The 19077-nt window shown below is 48.2% G+C and overlaps 1 protein-coding gene across 2 annotated transcripts in view; it reads right to left on the bottom strand.

Annotated features, from left to right (window-relative positions):
- arhgap36 (Rho GTPase activating protein 36) overlaps positions 1-19077 on the bottom strand; it is a 113365-nt gene that overhangs the window by 14228 nt on the left and 80060 nt on the right. For both annotated transcript variants that reach the window (XM_041882637.2, XM_041882638.2), the window contains exon 3: positions 13475-13549. In XM_041882637.2, the coding sequence (XP_041738571.1) occupies positions 13475-13549 (75 nt within the window). The remainder of the gene's footprint in view (positions 1-13474; positions 13550-19077) is intronic.

Here is a 19077-nt window from a genome sequence, read left to right as displayed (position 1 = left end):
CCTAAACCCAACGCACCCTAATCACCTCCAGCGCACCTGCACCTCATCATCTCATCACCACCCCTATATAGCCCTGAATTGTTCAGTGTTGTGTTGTGTGTGATTGTTAGTGTAATGTTGTGTACTCGCTCTTTGTTTATCTATTGCTCAGTGTTAAGTAAACCTTTACATTGTTGATTCCTGCCTCTTCGTATCCTCAGTACTCATCACAGAATCACAAAGATGGATGCAGCAGGTAATCCTCCTGGAGTTCCCCAGCGCCTCGACCAGCACCAGCAGCAGATTGCCCAGCTGAACGCCGCCATGCAGGAAGTGCTCCAAACGCTCCATAAACTGACCATCGCTCCGGTTCATTTTACATTTACGTCATTTAGCAGACGCTCTTATCCAGAGCGACTTACAGTTAGTGAGTGCATACATTTTTTTTTTCATACTGGCCCCCTGTGAGAATTGAACCCACAACCCTGGCGTTGCAAACACCATGCTCTACCAACTGAGCTACACGGTTCCACCTCAGGGAGCGGCGAGTGCACCCAGTCCACCTCCTCCCGGGCTATCACCAACGTCTGAGGGACCCCTACCCTGCCGGAGCGCTATGACGGGAAAACAATAAAATGTAGAGGCTTCCTGCTACAGGTCTCACTGTATCTGGCACATCAGCGTGGGGCATCTCCATCGGACCAAGCCAGGATAGCGCTGGTGATTTCGCTACTGAAGGGAAAGGCGCTGAATTGGGCCACGGCAGTCTGGGAAGGAGGTGAGGCCGCGGCGCTTCCCTACTCCACCTTCCTCGCTCGGTTCAGGGCGGTGTTCGATCATCCCACAGAGGGAAAGGATGGCGGTGAGCGTCTCCTCTGGCTACAACAGGGAGAGGGGGCCGCGTTCGAGTATGCCCTGAGCTTTCACACGGTGGTGGCGTCTTCCGCTTCCGGCTGGAATGAGCGTGCTCTGTGCACAGCCTTCAGGAGAGGCTTACGGGAGGACATCACGACGGAACTCGCATGTCGGGACAACGAGATGGACCTTGATACCCTCATCGCCACGTCCATTCGTCTTGACGGCATGTTGAGAGACCGACGGCGTTCCCAACACCTCCTGGAGCCTCGACGCTCACCCCATCTGAGCTATGGAAGCCGCCCTGCCTCCAAGTCCTCACCCATGGATGTGGGCAGCACACCCTACACCACCACGGACCACAGATCTCCTGGCAGCTCCCTATCTAGGTGGAATAACTCCCGTCGCCGCTCCGTGAGTGTTCCGTCATCACCTGTCACCAAACCATTGTTTTTAGTTCCCCTAACGGTAAATGATTCTTCCTTCTCTTCGCTTTCCACGGCAATGATAGATTCCGGATCAGCGGGGAACCTTATAGATAGGGAGCTGGTCTATGAATGGGGTTTGCCCATCGTGCCACTGCCTTCTCCGCTACACGTCACCTCACTGGACAATAAACCACTTTGATCAGGCACCATTACGCAAGTCACTCTCCCCATCACCATCACCATTCCCACACTACCGGAGCACCACGAGGAGCTGTCCTTCCACATCGTCACGTCACCCTTTCACCAGATCGTCTTGGGATTGCCCTGGCTCAGACTACACAACCCCACCATCAATTGGATCACTAAGAGGATCGCAGCCTGGTGCCCCTCATGCCGGAGTACCTGTCTGCCGGTGGTTTGTTGTTCTCCCATGGAGAGTCCGGAGTCTGCTCTCCAGCCCAACATTCCACGTGAGTACGCAGATCTCTCCGATGTCTTCTCTGCCTCCAAGGCTAAGTGTCTCCCTCCTCACAGGCACTGGGACTGCGCCATTGACCTGCTGGAGGGACAACACCCCCCGAAGAGTCACATTTACTCCCTCTCCATAGCGGAGACTGAGGCCATGGAGATATATGTGGCGGAGACCCTGAAACAGGGGTTCATCAGACGCTCTACCTCTCCTGCCTCTGCCAGCTTCTTCTTCGTGGCCAAAAAAGACAGAGGACTGAGGCCGTGCATTGACTACCGGGGGCTGAGCACAGTCACCACCAAGTACTGGTACCCCCTCCCTCTGGTTCCATCGGCCATCGAGCAGCTGCTAGGGGCCTGGTACTTTACTAAGTTGGACCTGAGGAGTGCCTACAACCTGATCCGAATCCGGGAAGGAGACGAGTGGAAGAAGGCATTCAGCACTACCTCAGCCCACTATGAATATTGCGTCATGCCCTACGGCCTCGCCAACACACCTTCTGTGTTCCAGTCCTTCGTCAATGACGTATTCCGAGACATGCTGAGTAGACAGGTGGTGGTGTACATCGACGATATCCTGATCTACTTGGCTATGTTTGAGGAGCACGTCATGGACGTCAGAGCAGTCCTACACAGCCTGTTGGTGAAGGGGGAGAAATGCAAATTCCACCAACAGGCCATCTCCTTCCTGGGATACAGGATCAGTCCTCAGGGGGTGTTCATGGAAAGAAGATGGACGCCGTCAGGTCATGGCCAGTCCTCACCACCATCAAGGGCCTACAGAGCTTCCTGGGCTTCGCAAATTTCTACCGGTGTTTCATCAGGTCCTTCAGCTCCATAGCCGCCCCGCTCACCTCTCTCCTTAAGGGGGAGCCTCAGAAGCTGGCCTGGAACCCTGAGACTGACGCTGCCTTCAAGAGGCTGAAGGAGAGGTTCACCATAGCGCCCCTCCTAAAACACCTAGATCCAGCTCGTCCTTTCATCCTGGAGGTGGATGCATATGAGGAGGGCAAGGGTGGGGTCCTCTCCCAGCGGCAAGGTAAGTCAGAGAAAATGTATCCCTGTGCCTTTTTCTCGAAAAAGCTTACCCCCGCAGAGAGGAACTATGGAGTTGGAGACAGGGAGCTGTTGGCGGTGGTCCTCGCTCTGGAGGAATGGAGACACTGGCTGGAGGGCGCAGTCCATCGATTCCGGATTCTCACTGACCACCGGAATTTGGAGCACATGCGGGCAGCGAAACGAATGAACACTCGTCAAGCCAGGTTGGCCCAATTTCTTACTCGCTTTCAGTTTATTCTGTCCTACCGCCCAAGATCCCAGAATGTGAAAGCCAACGCACTCTCCAGGATGCACCATACTGGAGAAAGGAAGGATCTGGCATTTGGGATGTGGACGAAGACATCCACCTGGTGGTTCAGGAGGACCCAGCGCCTGCCAACGCCCCTCCGGGGCGTGTGTATGTACCCACCAGGGTCCGTGACCGCCTGCTGATCTGGGCGCACACCACCCTTATGGCAGGGCACTCCGGTATGACGCGCACCCTACATTCTCTCTCACAAAAATACTGGTGGCCCACCTTGGCTACTGATGTCTCCCGCTATATCAACTCCTGTTCCGTATGTGCCCAAACGAAGACACTTCGGAATGCCCCGGCAGGCAAACTAGTTCCTCTCCCAGTGCCTCAGCGACCTTGGTCACACCTGTCCATAGACTTTGTCACCGACCTCCCACGTTCTGACTGCTTCACTACAGTCCTGGTGGTCGTAGATCGGTTCTCCCAATCATGCCGTTTTTTGCCACTAACTGGTCTTCCTTCTGCTCTCCAGGTCGCTGAGGTCCTGTTCCAACAGGTCTTCCGGCATTATGGACTTCCAGAGGACATCGTCTCGGACCGTGGCCCCTAATTCACCTCCCGAGTGTGGAAGGCTTTCCTGGAGAAGATCGGGGCAATGGCCAGCCTCACTTCTGGGCATAGGCCTCAGTCAAATGGGCAGGTGGAGCGCATGAACCATCAGCTGGGGAGGTTTCTTCATTGCCACTGTCAGGACCAGCAGGGTGAGTGGGCAAGGTTTCTTCCCTGGGCAGAATATGCCCAGAACTCCCTCGTTCACTCCTCCATGGGGCTAACTCCCTTCTAGTGCGTCCTGGCCCCTTGGACACCCAGCCAGTCCGATGCGCCCGCTGTCGACGAATGGTTCCGCAGGGCTGGACAGGTCTGGGATGCCGCCCATGTCCATCTCCAGAGGGCCATTCGTAGGCAGAAGGACCAAGCCGACCGCCACCACAGTGAGGCCCCCGTATTCCAGCCTGGTGATCATGTCTGGCTGTCCACTAAAAACCTCCCTCTCTGCCTGCCCTGCAAGAAACTGAGCCCCTGGTTTGTGAGGCCATTTAAGGTCCTCTGGCGGATAAATGAGGTATCGTACCGGCTGCTCCTTCCCCCTCTCTACCATGTCTCACCCACTTTTCATGTGTCTCTCCTCAGGAGTTGATTAATCACAAACCCATATTGAGAATCTTTTGTTTGATTAAGAGTGAATTTGTGTGTGGAGATATGTTATGTACAACCTACCTAAAAGCAAAAGAAAGATTGCTATGTGCACAGGTAAGATCAGCAATATTGCCATTGCTATTGAAACAGATCGGTATTGTGGTGAAATGGAAGAGGAAATACTTCGTAAATATTGTGACCTCCAAGAGATAGAGAATGATATTCATTTTATCCTCTATTGCACATCTCTACCACAATATACGCTTGTCCTTATTCCAGAAAGCCCACCAGATATACCCTGGCATTATGTGACTGAGCGATGAAGATAAGGACATTTCTTTTTTGTCAATTGTGTATTTCCATTTGATGAACATTTTTTAGAAAGCCTGGAATAAAATTAAAAGGGTGTGACACTCTGGCTCCAGGACTTTTGTATTTGAGCCAGGGTGTATTGTGTTTTGTTGGGTTTTGGGTGATTTTCTATGGTTGCATTTCTGTCACGTTTATTTCTAGGTTTGGTCATTGACTCCCAATCGGAGGTAACGAGTGTCAGCTGTCGGCTCGTTATCTCTGATTGGGAGCCATATTTATACTGTGTGTTTTCTCTTGGGTGTTGTGGGTTTTTGTTCCTTTTCAGTATTTGTTACTGTGGACTTCACTAGTCGTATTTCTTGTTTTTGTCGAGTGTCGTGCTTTCATTTAATAAAGTGCCATGTTCGTTCAACGCGCTGCGTATTGGTCCGCTTCTTATGACGACCGTGACAGAAAAACCCACCACAAAAGGACCAAGCAGCGCGTCCAGGAGCAAAGGGTCTGGACATGGGAGGAGCTGTTGGACGGAAAAGGGTCCTGGACTTGGGAGGAGATCCTGGATGGGATGGATCGCCGTCCATGGAGCGAAACGGTGGAGAGGCGACGGCGAGAGGAGCAACGGCGTCAGCAGGGCCATCGTCGGAAGGACGGGAGGCAACCCCAAAAATTTTTTGGGGGGGGGCACATGGCTTGGGCGGCTGGGCAGCAGGAGGCTGCCACAGGGCTGATGGAGGCAGAGAAGGGGCGGATTCAAGAGGCAACCAGGTTACGGGGGTCACTGGTCAGAGTAGGGAAAGGAGATGTAGAGGCACGGCGAGTGGTACTGGGGTGTATTACCAGTCCGGTCCGGCCCGTTCCAGTTCCCGGGGTAGAGCCAGTGGTGTGTGCCTCCAGTACGGTCCGGCCTGTTACGACCCCTCGCACCAAGTGTACGGTGCGCGTCTCCAGCCCGGCTCGGCCTGGTCCGGCCACTCGCACCAGGGATACGGTGCGCTTCGCCATCCCGGCCCGGCCTGTTCCGGCCACTCGCACCAGGGATACGGTGCGCTTCACCAGCCCGGCCCGGCCTGTTCCGGCCACTCGCACCAGGGATACGGTGCGCGTCGCCAGCCCAGCCCGGCCTGTTCCTGCTCCACGCACCAGGGATACGGTGCGCTTCGCCAGCCCGGCCCGGCCTGTTCCGGCCACTCGCACCAGGGATACGGTGCGCGTCGCCAGCCCAGCCCGGCCTGTTCCTGCTCCACGCACCAGGGATACGGTGCGCTTCGCCAGCCCGGCCCGGCCTGTTCCGGCCACCCGCACCAGGGATACGGTGCGCGTCGCCAGCCCAGCCCGGCCTGTTGCTGCTCTCCGCACTAGGCCTTATGTGCGTCCCCAGGGTCCAGCATGCCCTGTTGCTGCTCTCCGCACTAGGCCTTATGTGCGTCCCCAGGGTCCAGCATGCCCTGTTGCTTCTCCCCGCACTAGCCCTGTGATGCGTGTCCTCAGCCCGGTACCTCCAGTTCCGGCACCACGCACCAGGCCTACGATGCGCCTCAGACGGCCAGAGTCTGCCGCCTGCCCTACGGCGCCTGAACTGTCCGTCTGCCCAACGCCGTCTGAACTGCCCGTCTGCCCAACGGGGCCTGAACTGTCCGTCTGCCCAACGCCGTCTGAACTGCCCGTCTGCCCAACGGCGCCTGAACTGCCCGTCTGCCCAACGCCGTCTGAACTGTCCGTCTGCCAAGCGCCGCGGGAACTGCCCGTCTGTACTGAGCCTGCAAAGCCGCCCGTCTGCCATGAGCCTTCAGAGCCGTCCGCCAGACCGGAGCCGCTAGAGCTCTCCGCCAGACAGGAGCAGCCAGAGCCTTCCGCCAGACAGGATCAGCCAGAGCCTTCCGCCAGACAGGAGCAGCCAGAGCCTTCCGCCAGACAGGATCAGCCAGAGCCTTCCGCCAGACAGGATCAGCCAGAGCCTTCCGCCATACAGGATCAGCCAGAGCCTTCTGCCAGACAGGATCAGCCAGAGCCTTCTGCCAGACAGGATCAGCCAGAGCCTTCCGCCAGCCAGGATCCGCCAGAGCCGTCCAGCCAGGATCCGCCAGAGCCGTCCAGCCAGGATCCGCCAGAGCCAGCCAGCCAGGATCCGCCATTGAGTCCGGTGCTGTCCCTTAGCCCGGTGCTGCCCCTTATCCTGGTGCTGCCCCTTAGTCCGGTACTGCCCCTTAGTCCGGTGCTGCCCCTTAGTCCGGTGCTGCCCTTTAGTCCGGTGCCGCCCCTTAATCCAGTGGGGTTTAGTTGGGGGGTGGTCATGTGGAGGAGGCTACGGAGGCGGGTAGTGACTAAGGTGGGGTGGGGACCACGACCAGGGCCAGAACCGCCACCGTGGACAGACGCCCACCCAGACCCTCCCCTAGACTGTATGCTGGTGCGCCCGGAGTTCGCACCTTTAGGGGGGGGTACTGTGACACTCTGGCTCCAGGACTTTTGTATTTGAGCCAGGGTGTATTATGTTTTGTTGGGTTTTGGGTGATTTTCTATGGTTGCATTTCTGTCACGTTTATTTCTAGGTTTGGTCATTGACTCCCAATCGGAGGTAACGAGTGTCAGCTGTCGGCTCGTTATCTCTGATTGGGAGCCATATTTATACTGTGTGTTTTCTCTTGGGTGTTGTGGGTTTTTGTTCCTTTTCAGTATTTGTTACTGTGGACTTCACTAGTCGTATTTCTTGTTTTTGTCGAGTGTCGTGCTTTCATTTAATAAAGTGCCATGTTCGTTCAACGCGCTGCGTATTGGTCCGCTTCTTATGACGACCGTGACAAAGGGTGACCTTTTGCAACATGCAACCATTTCTAAGATTTTAATAAGTTACAGTTCATGAAAGGAAATCAGTCAATTGAAATAAATAAATGAGGCCCTAATCTATGGATTTCACATTACTGGGCAGGAGCGCAGCTATGGGTGAGCCTAGGAGGGCATAAGCCCACCCACTTGGGATCCAGGTACACCCACTGGGGAGCCAGGCCCAGCCAATCCGAATGAGTTTTTCCCCACAAAAGGGCTTTATTACAAACAGAAATACTCCCCCACCCCTCATCAGACAATCCCGCAGGTGAGGAAGCCGGATGTGGTGGTAGAAAAATGAACATTCAAAATCTCTGGCAATAGCTCTGATGGACATTCCTGCAGTCAGCATGCCAATTGGACACCCCCTCAAAACCCTCAAAGACATCTGTGGCATTGTGTTGTGTGACAAAACTGCACATTTTAGAGTGGCATTTTATTGTCCCCAGCACAAGGTGCACCTGTCTAATGATCATGCAGTTTAATCAGATTCTTGATATGCCACACCTGTCAGGTGGATGGATTATCTTGGCAAAGGAGAAATGTTTACTAACAGGGATGTACACAAATTTGTGCACAACGTTTAAGAGAAATAAGCTTTCTGTGCGTATGGAACATTTCTGGGATCTTTTATTTCAGCTCATGAAACTTGGGACCAACACTTTACATGTTGCATTTATATTTTTGTTCAGTATAAATTATACAAATATTTAGCTCCAGACATAGGCATATGTACACTGAGTATACCAAACATTAGGAACACCTTCCTAATATTGAGTTGCACACCCTTTTGGCCTCAGATCAGCCTCAATTCGTCGGGGCATTGACTCTACAAGGTGTCAAAAGCGTTCCACAGGGATGCTGGCCCATGTTGACTCCAATGCTTCCCACAGTTGTGTCAAGTTGGCTGGATGTCCTTTGGGTGGTGGACCATTCTTGATACACACGGCAAACTGTTGAGCGTAAAAAACCCAGCAGCATTGCAGTTGTTGACACAAACCAGTGCGCCTGCCACCTACTACCATACCCCGTTCAAAGGCACTTAAATGTTTTGTCTTGCCCATTCAGCTTCTGGATGGCACACATACACAATCCATGTCTCAATAGTCTCAAGGCTTAAAAATTTAACCTGTCTCTTCCCATTCATCTATACTGATTGAAGTGGATTTAACAAGTCACATCAATAAGGGATCATAGCTTTCAACTGGATTCACCTGATCAGTCTACATCATGGAAAAAGCAGGTGTTCTTAATGTTTTGTATACTCAGTGTATATAAATTGTGTGTGGGCCTACTGTATTTCTCACACTTTAATCTTCTCTTTGTGAGAGACCGGGGTTATTTATCTGTATTTTATTTGTATTTCTACTGCTCTAGGTTTATTATTATTGCTTGGATAACCCTATCTACTATTATGTATTGATTTATTTTTCATTCCTTATGAGATGTGCACTATGCAGAACACCGGAATAATTATCACTGTGAATCATTGTAATGTCTGTTTATGTGTCAGTTATTCCAGTAAGGGATGGGTTGCCAACTGGCAATTTGACGTACTTTTTTTTGTTCATTAATTATTTCATATAAAACACACAAGCACACACACACATCCGCACACACTCCTGCTGTGAAGAGGTCATAAGACCTAAAGCTGGTCAGACATGGGAGACTGGCAGAGTGCCAAGAAGTAAAGCTCTAAGGATAGGGGGATTGAACCTGAAATACCGCTTGAACCTGAAATCCCCTCTCTCTCTCTCTCTCTCTCTCTCTCTCTCTCTCTCTCTCTCTCTCTCTCTCTCTCTCTCTCTCTCTCTCTCTCTCTCTCTCTCTCTCTCTCTCTCTCTCTCTCTCTCTCTCTGTCTCTGTCTCTCTCTCTCTCTCTCTCTCTCCTCCGTCTCTTGTTTTTACCCTCTCTGCATCTCCTCCCCTCTCTCTCTCCATCTCTCAAACCCTCCTCTCTCTATAATTCTCTCTACCACTATTCTCTCCTTCTAGCTAGGTTTCCATCCAATTGGAGACAGGTTTTCATGCAAGTATTCTAACATCTGCATAAAGAAATTATGTACATTTTCCCACCAGTGGTGTTTCCACCAAACGGACTTGTTGCAGATACAAATCAGTATGTGATGGCGTAGTGCACAATGTTCATTGTGTTTCCATCGCATTTTCAACTCTACCGATAATTTTGTCACAAAAACTGTTGCGTTAAATAGCAAATGTGCCCACTCTGGTCTTGGCACATGCGCTCTAGCCAACATTTCGCATATACATTTACAATGTGTGTAGGCTCTGCGGGTAGGTTATTCTGCATGATGAGATTATTATGGATAAGAGCGATAATATTTTTATTTGTCAAATGGCAGTCAAACATTTATCATCATGTCACCAGAATAAGACCCTCGACATTTATTGGAAAGGCGCATCAAGCTCATCACTGTGCACTTTCATCACCCTGTGAAGTTCATCATAATTTATTTAATCTGTAGCCTAATAAACTGCATGCTTTCCCAAGTCGTGTGACTCCAAGTTTACTTCGATATGATGGTTATTATATCAATATATGCGCATAAAGACATTTACACCGCCATTTCTCGCATACTAAATTTTACCGACACAAAAAGACCCCACCATGTCGGCATTTCAAAAATTGTACCTAAACTTCCTGTTTCCGTCACAGCTGTCAAGAATTTGTTTCATACAGTATGACATTACTCACATAAAAACTATGGATGAGAATGTGGTTTCTGTCTCCCTTTTTCATTCTCTCTCTCTCCCTCTCTCCCTCTCTCTCACCCCACCTCTCAAACCTTCCTTCTCTCGTTCTCCCTCCCTCCCTCCTCTCTCACCCCATCTCTCCCTGTCTCTCAAACCTTCCTTCTCTTTTTCTCCCCCACCCTCTATCTCTTCCCTTCACCCCACACTCCTCTTCTTATCCTTTCCTGGAAGCTGGTTCAAGGTACATAAAAGCCATGGACACGTGTATGTCGGTACATCAACTAACTAAATCCTCCCGCAGATGCCACTGTTTGGTTGAGGGCCAGTGGCTAGCTACAGTAGCTGACAGGCTAACTAGTTAATAAGCTCACTGGCTAATTAGCAAGCATGTAGCTAGCTGACTAGCGTGCTAATAAGCTATATAGTTTACCGGCGGGCTAAGGTTTAAGAGGCACACTACACTACTAGATCATGTGTGTTGTGGTTTTTCATTATGAGCTCAAGAGGTTTAATAGGGTACACTAGGCCTACACTTTTTAATTGCAGAGCGAGAAGTCAACGTTGCATTATGTGAGTACCATAAATTACTATGTTTTTGGTCACTTTACCCGAAAAATTGTGGGACATGGACCATCATGATAATACATTGTAAACAACTACCATGCTTTCATGTTTCACTAGTATCACTACATGCTGCTAGTACAAAACCATGGTATTATCATGGTATTTTGGTCACTAAAATGGCAGGAAAATATAATAGTACTGCTGCAAATGCCATGGTATTTTCCTGCCATAGTAGTACAATTAAAAAGATACTATGGTACTATCATGGTGTTTTGGTCACTACCGTGGCAGGAAAATACCATGGTATTTGCCTTAAAGGAACAAGCACAACTGGCATCCATTCATCCAGGGTTGTAGTGGAGGGTAAACAGACATGTAAACACAGTATACACAACCTTTTATTTTGTGAAAAGTGCTTTTACACAATATTACGCTTAACCCCCTAAGGTCGATGTCTGCGCGTGCACTGAAATCAAATTAGCATAATACAAAAATCCCCATAAAAATCCATCAGTTTAAGATAGAGATATCTGTTTTTTTTTGCATTGGATGCATCTCAATCCACCGCATCTGACTATGTAACACTTCCGCACCTGCGGTGAAGGTGACAGAGCTAGAGCGGTGTTTGTCAGATCATGATACATCCCAAAAATCGATCTTCTCACAAAATCATCTGTAGCATCCGAGTGGTTTGGCCTACAAACTATTATGGAAAGATGAGACTCTCACGAACATGATGGTGTTCTCCATTTTGCTCTACGACCCCCACAAGCGTCTTGGGACTCATCTGAAGTCGGTATAGCTGATCTGCCAACTTCTGTCTGTAGCGTCCAAACAATTTGGGCTAGACACTTATATGACCCCTCTGTGTAAAGGTGAGACTCCCACAGGCCTCACAAGAGTCATCTGAAGGTCCCCCGGTACCAGTCAAAAAAAAATATGGAAATATATGTGGAGACTGTTTAGTGACAAAATAAGGGGTTAAATACATGTAAAAAAAAAAAAAAAAAAAAAAAAAAAAGTATATATTGGATAGACACTTCAGAACAAACTTCCTTTAGATTTTTTTGAGGGGGACTATCTGTTGTTCCATGTAGTGGATCTGTTATTAATTGCATTTGTATGGGCTAGTAGCAGTAAGCCCCCCCTCCCCCATCCCCTGGCTTAGACAGGGCTTAGACTCTTATGGGTTAATTTGCATTTGTTGCCATTAGCGTTAGTGACGCTACTCGCCTCTGATCACCTGAGCGTTCGTTTACCCTCGTTTGTTTTCGACCACTCCATCCCTTCATCCATTCACCCATCCCTGCCAAACCCCAATGTTCTGCCTGAGCGTTAAGTACTATCATCTTAGGAGATTTACCCAGACCCAGACCTGAGAGCACCAACAGACAGACAGACAGGCAGGCTGGCCACTGCCCTGCGTAACACAACAGGCTCGCTATCTGGCTGTAATGACAGACAGGCTTCCCTAGGTACATCAACAGGAAGGCTAGCTGGCCCTAACGTCAGACAGGCTGGCTACTGCCTGACAGGTACAGCCACTGACCTGGCCTTTTCCTGGGTAGCTAGCCTAGGCAGATTGGCTGGCCACTGCTCTGGGGTTAGAAAGATAACAGGCTGGTCATTGCCATGGCTTGGCCTGGATAGTAATTCTTACAAGTTGGCCATTGGCTTTGGTAACAGGATGGCTAGCTGGCCGTAATGCTAACAGGCAGATTGTCTGGCCACTGTTCTGAGATAGGCCTAATACAACAGACTGGCTAGCAGACCCTGTCCTGTCGCGGGTAACCTAATCAACCCTAACCCTGGGAAGACAGCAGGCTGGCTAGCTGGTCCTGCCCTGGAGGTAACCAGCTGGAGGAGGAAGAGAACATCTCTTTATTCTCTCTGATCACACCTCCACATGGCCAGCACTGGGCCAAGGAGAGGATAACAGAGTGTGTGTGTGTGTGTGTGTGTGTGTGTGTGTGTGTGTGTGTGTGTGTGTGTGTGTGTGAGAAGGAGAAAGAAAGCAACTGTGTACATAAAATATGTTTTCATTTGTTTAACACTTGTTTGGTTACTACATTATTCCATATGTGTTATTTCATAGTTTTGATGTCTTCACTATTATTCTACAATGTAAAAAATAGTAAAAATAAAGAAAAACCCTTGAATGAGTCGGTGTGTCCAAACTTTTGACTTTTTTTTGTCAGTTCGTGTGTATGTTTATGAGAGTGTGTCAGTGTATACACTCGGGAGGCAGTGTTTAAACATTCTACAACAGACAAAAGTTGCAAAAATGAGTCATCTACAGTATAAAGAGGCCCTTGCCTCTTGTGGTTGAAATGGAGCTCACTGTCATCAACACAATGATTTCACAGGCATTAAGCAATTACTCCCTGTTAAACAAGGAAGAGGTAGAAAAGCTACTGTACTGTAGGTCAACAGTGCGTGATGATTTCACAAGCATTAGTCACTAAGTTGTCATTAAGGAATAAAGACGGAGTATTGGAGCTACTGTACTGTACGTCAACAGTGGTTGATCATTTCACAGGCATTAGTCAATTAGTCAAGAAGGAGTAGAAGCTACTGTAGACCTACGTCAATAGTGGTTAGTCCGTCTCAGAGCCGTGTATCTAACTATATGACTCCGGTCTGTCTGACCTTCTGAGGTATGGTATGCGGTCTTCAGTTTTAACGAAGTGTACTGAGTCACAGGCTGCGTCCTAAACGGCACCCTATTCCCTACATAGTGCACTACATAGGGTGCCATTTGGGATGCGGCCACACTGTGGAAGATTTAAACACTTCATCATCTAGTTTATGAGGGGGTGGGGGGGGTGAGGGACCTTACCTCGCTCTTTCTCTTTCTTTTCTTTGGAGAAGGAGTCAAGCTTCCTCCTGAGCGATTTTCTCCTCTTACGGATTTCTAGAAAAAGGGGACAAAAAAGAGGTTGTTAAAAAAAGACAAAAAGAAACAAAAGAGGGTGTTTGTTCATGAGAGTGAAGAGTAATGTACTGTTTGCCTGGTGACGTTTTTTAACTGACTTCTTTATAATCTGTGTCTTACATGCAGTTCATGCAGTTCATTTGAATTTACATCCCAAATGACACCCTATTCCCTATATACAGTATAGTGCACTACACCCTATGGGCCCTGGTCAAAAGTCTCCATCCCTGTTCCTGAAGAGCTACCCTCCTGTAGGTTTTCGCTCCAACCCCAGTAGTTACTAACCTGATTTATCAACCAGCTAATTATTAGAATCAGGTGCGCTAGATTAGGGTTGGAGTGAAAACCTAGAGGACAGTAGCTCTCCAGGAACAGGGTTGGAGAGCCCTGATATAGGGGATAGGGCGCCATTTGGGATGCTTCCTTGGTAATGTTGGGTTTTCTCCTACTCCTCCCACCATATCATCTCCTTGTAAAAAAAGGAACCAAAAACAACCTCAAACAAACATACACACAAAATATCCACCCACGTGAAGACCAAACAAGAGAAGAGGAAAACGCACACACACCCCACATACGCACTGCGGCAAGTCGTTTTCCTGAGAATTACATCTCTTCCTCAATTCAGGCGTTACTAAGAATAGACCTTTTACAACATCAAGTCTTTTATTTCTATTCATTTTTTTGGTCATTTTTTTGTGTCTTTTTTTTGTCTTTTATTTTTTGTTTGTTTATTTTTTGGGGGGGTAGATCAGCTTAATATTGCAGATAGATTGTAACTTCCATCAATGTAATTGTCTGCATCACTTCCAATCCCCCATGTTTTATATATATATATATATATATATATATATATATATATATATATACACTGCTCAAAAAAAAGGGGAACACTTAAACAACACATCCTAGATCTGAATGAATGAAATAATCTTATTAAATACTTTTTTCTTTACATAGTTGAATGTGCTGACAACAAAATCACACAAAAATTATCAATGGAAATCAAATTTATCAATCCATGGAGGTCTGGATTTGGAGTCACCCTCAAAATTAAAGTGGAAAACCACACTACAGGCTGATCCAACTTTGATGTAATGTCCTTAAAACAAGTCAAAATGAGGCTCAGTAGTGTGTGTGGCCTCCACGTGCCTGTATGACCTCCCTACAACGCCTGGGCATGCTCCTGATGAGGTGGCGGATGGTCTCCTGAGGGATCTCCTCCCAGACCTGGACTAAAGCATCCGCCAACTCCTGGACAGTCTGTGGTGCAACGTGGCGTTGGTGGATGGAGCAAGACATGATGTCCCAGATGTGCTCAATTGGATTCAGGTCTGGGAACGGGCGGTCCATAGCATCAATGCCTTCCTCTTGCAGGAACTGCTGACACACTCCAGCCACATGAGGTCTAGCATTGTCTTGCATTAGGAGGAACCCAGGGCCAACCGCACCAGCATATGGTCTCACAAGGGGTCTGAGGATCTCATCTCGGTACCTAATGGCAGTCAGGCTACCTCTGGCGAGCACATGGAGGGCTGTGCGGCCCCCCAAAGAAATGCCACCCCACACCATGACTGACCCACCGCCAAACAGGTCATGCTGGAGGATGTTGCAGGCAGCAGAACGTTCTCCACGGCGTCTCCAGACGCTGTCACGTCTGTCACATGTGCTCAGTGTGAACATGCTTTCATCTGTGTTCTCTGGCAAATGCCAAACGTCCTGCACGGTGTTGGGCTGTAAGCACAACCCCCACCTGTGGACGTCGGCCCTCATACCACCCTCATGGAGTCTGCTTCTGACCGTTTGAGCAGACACATGCACATTTGTGGCCTGCTGGAGGTCATTTTGCAGGGCTCTGGCAGTGCTCCTCCTGCTCCTCCTTGCACAAAGGCGGAGGTAGCGGTCCTGCTGCTGGGTTGTTGCCCTCCTACGGCCTCCTCCACGTCTCCTGATGTACTGGCCTGTCTCCTGGTAGTGCCTCCATGCTCTGGACACTACGCTGACAAACACAGCAAACCTTCTTGCCACAGCTCGCATTGATGTGCCATCCTGGATGAGCTGCACTACCTGAGCCACTTGTGTGGGTTGTAGACTCCGTCTCATGCTACCACTAGAGTGAAAGCACCACCAGCATTCAAAAGTGACCAAAACATCAGCCAGGAAGCATAGGAACTGAGAAGTGGTCTGTGGTCACCACCTGCAGAACCACTTCTTTATTGGGGGTGTCTTGCTAATTGCCTATAACTTCCACCTGTTGTCTATTCCATTTGCACAACAGCATGTGAAATTTATTGTCAATCAGTGTTGCTTCCTAAGTGGACAGTTTGATTTCACAGAAGTGTGATTGACTTGGAGTTACATTGTGTTGTTTAAGTGTTCCCTTTATTTTTTTGAGCAGTGTATATATATATACACACATATACACACATATACACATACATATCCTTTAAATATATATATATATATTCCCCTTTATTACTTTCCAACCCCACCACCCTTTCCCTACTTGGAGTAAACTAGTGAACAACAATGCTTAGGCCTCTACTTCCAGTTTATACCTACTATCTACATTTTATGGACACAGTCAATTTTACAATAATTATATTTTGTTTGTTTTTTCTCCTGAACTTCCTCTACTCTCAACCTCTCCGATCATTTTCATGATGTCCATCCGGTTTGCTTCTATATGCCATATCTTTCTAACTGTGCTCTTTCACAAAAGCTCCCAACCTGCAACCTATATACTTATTATGGACACAGTATGCTTACATTATTAGTTATCTTGTTATTATTTGTTGTTAGTTGTTATTAGTCCCATCCTTCAATTCCATTCAACACCTCCCATCTATCTTTTAACACCATCCATATAGGATTTCTATTTGCTATATATATTTCAACTGTACTGTGATGTCCTACAGATTGTGAATTGAAAATAAACATTTTTGCTAAAAGTATTATTATGTTATTTTATTTTTTATTTTATTTCACCTTTATTTAACCAGGTAAACCAGTTGAGAACAAGTTCTCATTTACAACTGCGACCTGGCCAAGATAAAGCAAAGCAGTGCGATAAAAACAACAACACAGAGTTACATATGGGGTAAAACAAAACAAAAATCAAAAAAATACAACAGAAATACAATTAATATACAGTGTGCAAATTTAGCAAGTTATGGAGGTAAGGCAATAAAATAGGCTATAGTGCAAAATAATTACAATTTAGTATTAACACTGGAATGATGTGCAAGAGATGATGTGCAAATAGAGATACTGGGGTACAGATGAGCAAAATAAATAACAATATAGGGATGAGGTAGTTGGGCGGGCTAATTTCAAGATGGGCTGTGTACAGGTGCAGTGATCGGTAAGGTGCTCTGACAACTGATGCTTAAAGTTAGTGAGGGAGATAAGTGTCTCCAGCTTCAGAGATTTTTGCAATTTGTTCCAGTCATTGGCAGCAGAGAACTGGAAGGAATTGCGGCCAAAGGAGGTGTTGGCTTTGGGGATGACCAGTGAGATATACCCGCTGGAGCGCAGATTACGGGTGGGTGTTGCTATGGTGACCAATGAGCTAAGATAAGGCGGGGATTTGCCTAGCAGTGATTTATAGATGGCCTGGAGCCAGTGGGTTTGGCGACGAATATGTAGTGAGGACCAGCCAACAAGAGTGTACAGGTCACAGTGGTGGGTATTATATGGGGGCTTTGGAGACAAAACGGATGGCACTGTGATAGACAACATCCAATTTGCTGAGTAGAGTGTTGGAGGCTATTTTGTAAATGACATCGCGAAGTCAAGGATCGGTAGGATAGTCAGTTTTACGAGGGCATGTTTGGCAGCATGAGTGAAGGAGGCTTTGTTGCGAAATAGGAAACCGATTCTAGATTTAACTTTGGATTGGAGATTCTTAATGTGAGTCTGGAAGGAGAGTTTACAGTCTAACCAGACACCTAGATATTTGTAGTTGTCCACGTACTCTAGGTCAGACCCGTCTAGAGTAGTGATTCTAGTCGGGTGGGCGGGTGCAAGCAGCGTTCGGTTGAAGAGCATGCATTTTGTTTTACTAGTGTTTAAGAGCAGTTGGAGGCTACTGAAGGAGTGTTGTATGGAATTGAAGCTTGTTTGGAGGTTTGTTAACACAGTGTCCAATGAAGGGCCAGATGTATACAAAATGGTGTCGTCTGCGTAGAGGTGGATCTGAGAGTCACCAGCAGCAAGAGCGACGTCATTGATATACACAGAGAAAAGAGTTGGCCCAAGAATTGAACCCTGTGGCACCCCCATAGAGACTGCCATAGGTCCAGACAACAGGCCCTCCGATTTGACACATTGAACTCTATCTGAGAAGTAGTTGGTGAACCAGGCGAGGCAGTCATTTGAGAAACCAAGGCTATTTAGTCTGCCAATAAGAATGCGGTGGTTGACAGAGTCGAAAGCCTTGGCCAGGTCAATGAAAACGGCTGCACAGTACTGTCTATTATCGATCGCGGTTATAATATCATTTAGGACCTTGAGCGTGGCTGAGGTGCACCCATGACCAGCTCGAAACCGGATTGCATAGCGGAGAAGGTGCAGTGGGATTCGAAATGGTTGGTGATCTGTTTGTTGACTTGGCTTTCAAAAACTTTTTGAAAGGCAGGGCAGGATGGATATGGGTCTGTAACAGTTTGGATCTAGAGTGTCACCCCCTTTGAAGAGGGGGATGACCGCGGCAGCTTTCCAATCTCTGGGGATCTCAGACGTTACGAAAGAGAGGTTGAACAGGCTAGTAATAGGGGTTGCGACAATTTCGTGGCTAGTTTTAGAAAAGAAAGGGTCCAGATTGTCTAGTCCAGATGATTTGTAGGGGGTCCAGATTTTGCAGCTCTTTTAGAACATCAGCTGTCTGGATTTGTGTGAAGGAGAAGCGGGGGGCATGGGCAAGTTGCAGCGGAGGGTGCAGAGCTGGTGGCCGGGGTAGTGGTAGCCAGGTGGAAAGCATGGCCAGCCGTAGCAAAATGCTTGTTGAAATTCTCGATTATTGTAGATTTATCGGTGGTGATAGTGTTTCCTAGCCTCAGTGCAGTGGGCAGCTGGGAGGAAGTGCTCTTATTTTCCATGGACTTTACAGTGTCCCAAAACTTTTTGGAGTTAGTGCTACAGGATGCAAATTTCTGTTTGAAAAAAGTTAGCCTTTGCTTTCCTAACTGCTTGTGTATATTGGTTCCTAACTTCCCTGAAAAGTTGCATATCACGGGGGCTATTTGATGCTAATGCAGTACGCCACAGGATGTTTTTGTGCTGGTCAAGGGCAGTCAAGTCTGAGGAGAACCAGGGGCTATATCTGTTCTTAGTTCTGTATTTTTTGAATGGGGCATGTCTATTTAAGATTGAGAGGAAATTACTTTTAAAGAACAACCAGGCATCCTCTACTGACGGAATGAGATCTATATCCATCCAGGATACCTGGGCCAGGTCAATTAGGAAGGCCTGCTCGCTGAAGTGTTTTTGGGAGCGTTTGACAGTGA

Source organism: Coregonus clupeaformis, chromosome 8 (assembly GCF_020615455.1).
Source record: "Coregonus clupeaformis isolate EN_2021a chromosome 8, ASM2061545v1, whole genome shotgun sequence".
Classification (NCBI taxonomy): Eukaryota; Metazoa; Chordata; class Actinopteri; order Salmoniformes; family Salmonidae; genus Coregonus; species Coregonus clupeaformis.
Note: the sequence above shows the minus strand (reverse complement) of the source record. Positions and strands in the feature narration are given on the sequence as shown.